Here is a 7,408-nt window from a genome sequence, read left to right as displayed (position 1 = left end):
CAAGCACCCGCCAGTCATCACTCATTGCTCCAAAAAACATTTCTAAAACGTCTGCGGTGTTCCAGGTACCATGACAGGAACAGGCTTCTGCACTGAAGAGGCACTTCCACACTGCCTGTTGATCACACTCACTTGGGCAGCTTTAAGAAAAATCCAGTCAATTCTACTTACAAAATGCCATCTTGATCCTGATAATTCTAGAGACCTTTCATTTGGGCTGCCATGTTGTGCTAACGTACCAGTATGTGACGTGGCAAAGAACTGATGTCTTTGGCCATGGCCACCAAGGGCCTGAGGCCTCTCCACAGACCGCCAAGTGAGCTTGGGGGCCGTATCGGTTTCCTGCAGCTGCTGTAACAAATCGCCACAAACTCAGTGGCTTACAACAACAGACACTTACTGTCTTACGGTTGTGAGGCCAGAAGTCCTCAGGGGACTTCTGTTTCCCACGGGGCTGAAGTCACAGTGTTGACAGGGCCACGCTCCCTCTAGAGACTGGACAGAATGCTTCTCCTTGCCTTGTCCGCCTTGAGAGCTGCATTCCTTGCTTGCCTTGGCTCACGGCCCCTTCCTCCTTCTCCAAAGCCAGCACGGTGCGTCTTCTGATCGGCTCCTTCTTTGCATTGGGTCTTGCTCCCCCTCCCTCTCCTGAGGACACCTGTGATGGCATCTGGGGCCCACCTGGATAATCTGGGCTCCTCTCCCCATCTTGAGGTCTTTAGCTTCCTCAGACCCGTAGAGACCCTTTCTCCATTTAAAGTAGCTGCCGCCCGGGGCGCCTGGGGGGCTCAGTCGGTTGAGCGTCGGACTCTTGATTTCAGCTCAGGTTGTGATCTCAGGGTCGTGAGATTGAGCCCCGTGTCGGGCTCTACACTCAGTGTGGCATCTACTTGAGATCCTCTCTCCCCCTTCCTCTGCCCCTCCTCCTGCTCAAGCGCTATAAATAAATAAATAAATAAATAAATAAATAAATAAATAAATAAATAAAATCTTTTAAAAAAATAAAGTAGCTGCCAGCTGAGGAAGAAGGGCAAAACTTGGAGAAAGCAAGGGCCTTAATTTGGGGCCTCCAAATTGCAACTCTGGGAGCACATATTCCAGAGTAACCAGAAAAGTGTCCCACTCCAGTAGGGAAAGCAGGGCGGTTTTATGAGAAAGAATAAGGCAATCACGTGATTTAGATAAGGAAGAAAAAAACCCCGTGAGGGGCACCTGGGTGGCTCAGTCGTTAAGTGTCTTCGGCTCAGGTCATGATCCCAGGGTCCTGGTCAGCGGAAAGCCTCCTCCGCGGGAAGCCTGCTTCTCCCTCTCCCACTCCCCCTGCTTGTGTTCCTTCTCTCACTTTGTCTCTCTCTGTCAAATAAATAAAATCTTAAAAAAACAAACAAACCCGTGAATTCAGTGCAAACCAGCTGAGCCACTTTTGATTACCAGCTAATCAATTTCTTTCTTAGTGCCCTCAAACAAAACTATTCCTGGTATGCGTTCGTTAACTCTTCTCTCTTCGTCAAGTTCATATCAGTAGTTTGTGGTCAAATGCCAGTCATCCTGTTGGATTTTATGAGCAACTGCTTGTAAAACAATTATGGATTCTGACCCAGTTCAAGAGCTCATTAGTTAGAAAGTAAAATGAAGCCTCAGCATGGAGTCCCTTGTGCGCAGAGATGTTCGTTCACACTCCCAGGTACCAGGGATTAGGGCCATTGTTCAGCCCATCACGGGAGTGAATCCTCCCCAAGCTGAGCCTCCAGCTAAGAGTGCAGGTGCCTGGCCCGCAGCTGGGCCTGCTCCATGAGACACCCCCTGGGAACCTGAGGTACCTGCTGAGGAGCATGTGAATCCCTGATCTCAAGAAACTGATAAGAAATTTCAGGGATAAAACTTGGGATAATTTGTTATGTAATGATAGATTACCAACACGCCATGTCACTGCGCACGACAAAAGCCACAGTAGGGCCTCACGGAGCAGAAACAAGATGGGAAATCTGGATTTGTTTATCCCACTTGTTGATACCTTTTCATGAATACCCTTTGGTCTCATCACTGTACCGTTGAGTGATGGGAACACACCTCCCTCCCCACAAGAGCACCTGCCACCCCTGAGCCATATCAGGGTAGCAGAAACACGGGGGCGTGGCTCCATGCCCCGGCCGCCCACCAGACGGCAATGACAGCAGATCTGACCAGCGAGGGGCTGTTCGGCAGCACCCAGGGGCAGGGGAGAAGGGAAGGTCCCACAGGGTAAGGGAAGCTATGGGAGACTGTACTCACACAGCGGTCAGACCATCTCTAAGAACAGAGCCTTTGCAGCCACCTGCCCAGGAAACCAACCTGTTCTCTGCAGCGACCAGCCCAGGTAGCCAGCCTGTTGTAAGTCAGACCGTAGGAAGCCCCACTGCTCTCTACCGACAGTCCAGAAAGCTAGACAGTAATCTCCATGACCATTAGCTCCAAATGACTAGGGTTTACTTAATAACTGACAGATTCCCTAATTCTTTGTCCCTATTCCTGATTTCGGACCAACCAGAGAAAGCCGAATATAGACCCCTAACCAGTCCCGTGGCACGCCTGCCTCTAGTTAGCCCTGCAGGCCTCCCCGGGCCACAGCCCCCTCCCGGCTTGGGAGCCTCCGGGGTTCCCACTGTGAAGCCTTGCCTCTCCTCTCCCCGCCCGGGGGCTCTGCCAAGCCCTCGGTGATGGCGGTTGACCTTGCAACAGTCTGGCTGAATAGCTTCCTTCTGCACTTGCTAGGAGCAAAACCCCAGCCCCGCAGTAGCCGTGGAGGAGGAAACCGTCGTGTGCATGTGTGTGTGCGTGTGCGCGCGTGTGTGTGCGTGAGTGAGTGACCCGGGCGTAAGAAGGAAGAGCGGAGGACACGTCTGTTTCTTTACTCCCGTGTTTTGTTCAAGGAGTGTCCCCCGTGGATGTAGGGACGGGTGTGGCAACATCCAAATCCTGCCTCCCCTTCCCTCTGTCCGCTCGGCTGGACCACATTTCCCAGCCTGCCTTGCAGTTAGGCGTGGCCCGAGGCCTGAGACCCGCCTGCGATGACCGTGGGAGAAAGCGAGCGACACCGCTCAGGAGCCCGGCTCCCGGAAACCTCCCTGCAAACGCCCTACACCCTCTCTTTTCTCACCTGCCGGTCAGACACAGAGGGTCTGGTGGGGGCTCGAAGGCCCCGGCGATGGGGGTGCCCCAGGGACCGTGTGGCTCAGCACCCTGCCAGTTGGCCGTGGACGTCGGTGATGTGAGCGGGGAGCACCCTCTGGTTGTGTTCAGCTGCGGAGATGTGGCGGTGCTGTTGCAGCCGTGGGCTTTTTCTGATGGGTGCTTGGCCCGCTCTCAGCCCCGTGTTCCGCCCTGCTGGGAAGCCGGGTGCCGTGCGCCCCGGGGTGGTCCCCAGAAGCTAGGTGCCGCGCTAAGCCCCGGAGCCTGGGACCGTGCCCTGATTTGTTAGTATCATCTCTGCAGATGTCATTAAGTTATGGATCCCGAGATGAGGTCGTCCTGACTCAACCTGACGACTGGTGTCTAGAAAAGAGAAAGAAAGGCGGAGGACGTGGGCCTGGGAGACACGGAGAAGGCCGATGAAGACCTGGCACAGACCGGCCATTGCAGGTGCCAGGCCCGGACCGCCCAGGATGGCTGCAACCACCCGCATCTGGGGGAGCGGCCTGGACACCTTCTCCCTCCGCTCCAGTGGACGTCAGACCTCAAGCCTCCAGAGTGTGAGAGAACAGACTTCTGTGTGAAGCCATCCAGTTCCTGGTACTTCCCTGCAGCAGCCCCAGGACTCGGGGACGCCAGGCCTCAGCGCATTCCCAAGGTGTGGGCACCTGGGCTTGGGGTCGGTCCCGAGGTAACAGATGAGAAGCTCTGGCCGAGGCTCTGTTGTGTGTGTGTGTGTGTGTGTGTGTGTGTGTGTGTGTGCCCGCATGCGTGCTTGCACTTATGTGTGAAATGGGGAAGCTTTGAATATGCAATTAATGGAACAAATATTAGATATCAGACTTTATTTTTCTCAGACTTTATTTTCACAACAGCATCTATACTTTAAAGGTTAAGAAGACAGCAAAGGGAACAGGGACAGTGGGTCTTCTCAGCTATTTGTGTATGTGACGCAACTCATAAAATGAGGAGGAAAGTCCAAATTACAAAAGAAAAAAGAAAAGTAAAGGACACCAAAACTAAGACCAATGTTTTCTCTTTCATACGCTCTTTTCATAACCATCACTTTCAATATTGCAAATGTTCCTCAAAATCCGGGACACTTTACAAGGTTCCCAGCTTTTGCCACTTCTATTCAAGGTACTATCAGAAGAGGAATCCAGCGAGGTAATGAAACGAAAGGCATCCAGATTGGAAAGGAATAAGTACAATTATCTCTGTTCACAAACTGTATGACTTTATATGTGGAAAACCACAAATATTCAGCAAAAAAAACCCCGAAAATGAAAAACAAAAACCTGTTAGGACTAATGAACAAATTCAAGAGTACCAAGATACAAAATTAACACATGAAAGACAGCTGCATTTCTGGTCCCTAACGATGAACGATCTGAAAAAGAAATGAAGAAAAACAGTTCCACTTGCAACAGCATCAAAAAGAATAAACTACTTAGGGATTAAGTTAATCAAGGAAATGAAAGCCATACTGAAAACTATAAAACATTGCTCGAAGACATTAAAGGAGACATAAATACATGGGAAGACATCCAGTGTTCGTGGATTGCAAGACTGAATATTGTTAAAATGCAAATACCACCCAAAGTGACCTCCAGAGTCAATGCAATCCCTGTCAAAATCCCAATGACATTTTTTGTAGAGAGAGAAAAACCCACCGTAAGATTCACGTGGAATCTCAAGCTACCCCGAAATGGGCAAAACAATCCTGAAAAAGAAGAAGGAAGCTAAAGACTCACACTTCTTTCTTTCAGAACTTACTACAAAGTTACCATTATCAAAACAGTGTGGTACTGGCCTAAAGACAGACACAGACCCATGGACTAGAAATAAGAAATAAGTGCTTGCGTATATGGCCAAATGATTTTTGATGGGGGTGCCAAGACCAGTGGGGGAAGGATGGTCTCTTCAGCAAATGGTGCTCGGAACACTGGGCGTGCACCTGCAGAACAATGAGGCTGGGCTCGTCTGACGCCACGTAACACCTGCCTCACAGAGCATCAGAGAACGGCTGTTAGAGCTGGCTAGTAGGGCTTTCGAAGGGAAGGCTGCTCTGCGGACCTAGAGAGTAAGGGAGAAGGAGGTGTTTGATGGAGAGGAAAGACTTGTTGGCATTTTTGAACACCTGCTTTGGGACAGGTTTGTTTTGTAGAAATGGTTTCACTTAACCCTCCTAAAATTCCTCTGAAGTAGGTATTGCTTAGCATGACGAAGAAAATAAAATTAGGCGTAATCCTCCAATCTAGAGATGGCCGCCGGTGTGAACCTCTACATTAAAAAAAAAATGCTTTTCCTGGGGCGCCTGGGTGGCTCAGTCAGTTAAGCATCTGCCTTCAGCTCAGGTCATGATCCCAGGGTCCTGGGATCGAGCCCCGCATCGGGCTCCCTGCTCAGCGGGGAGCCTGCTTCTCCCTCTCCTGCTCCCCCTGCTTGTGCTCTCTCTGTGTCAGATAAATAAATAAAATCTTTTAAAAAATGTTTTTTTCCTTATTAAACTTCTCTTCAGGACTTAACGTAGCAACGGGAGCTCGTCACAGCCAGGGAAATGGTACACATTAAAATTGGTATCGCTCACGCTCGTTTCCCCTGGGGGCTGGAAACATGGCTACAGACAACAACTGGGGGCTGTGGGGCTCAAGGACCGGAGAGCCACCTCCTTGGGGAGATCAGAGAAGGCCTCCTGGTGGAGGTGACAGCCCTGGGTGCATGTGGACTTCAGATACAAAGTCTGGTGCTGAGTGCAAATGCAGGACAGCAAAGGTGGATACAGGCGGCAACAGAAAAAGCTGGTTCCAAATGTGAAGCCACTTCTCGCATCCCCTTACAGTGAATGCACAGAAGAGAAAACCCAAAAGCATCGTTGCCCCTCCGTGGACCCGCCCCCTTTAATTGCAGAAATTATAGAGAGCGCGCCGCGCCTGAGCCAGCCGGTAGATCTTATCCTTAAGGACTCTCCTCTTGGCGGAGGTGTCGCCCTGTTCCTGAAGCAGCCAGGAATAGTGCTCTCTCTCCTGTAGTATCTGCATCATGGCTTTCTGTAAGCAACTGCCATACTCTTGGAGTAGGAAATACTGAATTATGAATGGGATCTGGTTGGCGAGACGTTTGCTGGTCTCCTGGAAGAGGGGATAAGAAGGGTCAGCTGGAGGGGCCTTGGCCTGTGGTTGCAGCAAAGCCTTGGGATTCTTGGATCCATGGGTAATTGCCTCGATAGGTCAATGGTCCCATCCACTCCACTGCAGTGGTCAGCACTGAGCTATGGGAAAGTTCTATCTGGGCTGCCTGAGTTCGACAACAGGCAGGTGTCCCCTCGGGTACTAAGAACCCACCTGGCAGGCTAGCAAACCCATAGCACACTTCTGGACATCCCAGCCTTCCTGGGAGCTCCGCCCCTCTCCTCCTGCACCCCCACCCCCACTCCACCTCCCCAGAGAGTCCTCGGGGCCCTGCGACCCCCTGGCCTCTTCTGGGAGCAGATTGGGACCTACTTTAGTGGCCACCTCATTCCCTGTCTGCATAGGTAAGAAGAAGTTTGCCTGGCAGCTGGACCTCACATCTGGGTAACTACTTTCTATTCTGATTCAGGAAAGGTTTCAGGAGGAGCACCTGGGGGGCTCGGGGGGTTAAGTGTCTGGCTCTTGATTTCAGCTCAGGTCATGATCTCAGGGTCATGAGATCGAGCCCTGCATCGAGCTCCATGCTCAGTGGGGAGTCTGCTTCTGCTTCTCTCTCTCTCTCTCTCTCTCCCCCTCTCCTGCTCCTCCCCCTGCTCTTGCTCGCTCTCTCTTTCTCTCTAAAATAAATAAATAAATCTTAAAAAAAAAAAGGCTTCAGGAGGTTGGGCTTCTTTGCAGGTTAAAAGCTATTTTCTTTTCTATGCACCCCACATTTCTGTCCGTGGACAGAGGTTTGGAAACTCTGGAGGTGATCGGGTCACAGAATCTAGGGAAAGGAATTCTCGTTCCTATTTTGTGGAGCCGGTGAATTTGAGGCCGTTTGAGTCCTGAATGCCTTCTGAACATCAAGGAAAACTAAATGCTAACTAGTAAAGTTAATGCCTGTTGTATTTGGCTGTATTCTGATAACAGCAATTTTTTAATTCATGCAAAGCATAAAATATAAAGAACTTTGCAGGTGGAATTCATGCTTTGTCACATTAAAAACCTGATTCCCAAATTCCCAAATTAGTTAAAAGTTCCTAGACAGGGTTACAACTATATGTTGT

At 50.5% G+C, this 7,408-nt stretch overlaps 1 protein-coding gene across 2 annotated transcripts in view; it reads right to left on the bottom strand.

Annotated features, from left to right (window-relative positions):
* Positions 1-4,011: 4,011 nt before the first annotated feature.
* Positions 4,012-7,408, bottom strand: part of MX2 (MX dynamin like GTPase 2) — a 29,506-nt gene continuing 26,109 nt past the window's right edge. For both annotated transcript variants that reach the window (XM_027583500.1, XM_027583501.1), the window contains exon 14: positions 4,012-6,299. In XM_027583500.1, coding sequence (XP_027439301.1) covers positions 6,069-6,299 — 231 coding nt within the window. In that variant the 3' untranslated portion in view covers positions 4,012-6,068. The remainder of the gene's footprint in view (positions 6,300-7,408) is intronic.

Source organism: Zalophus californianus, chromosome 1, assembly GCF_009762305.2.
Source record: "Zalophus californianus isolate mZalCal1 chromosome 1, mZalCal1.pri.v2, whole genome shotgun sequence".
Classification (NCBI taxonomy): domain Eukaryota; kingdom Metazoa; phylum Chordata; class Mammalia; order Carnivora; family Otariidae; genus Zalophus; species Zalophus californianus.
The sequence above is the reverse complement of the archived record's forward strand: the minus strand, read 5'-3'. Positions and strand labels throughout refer to the sequence as shown.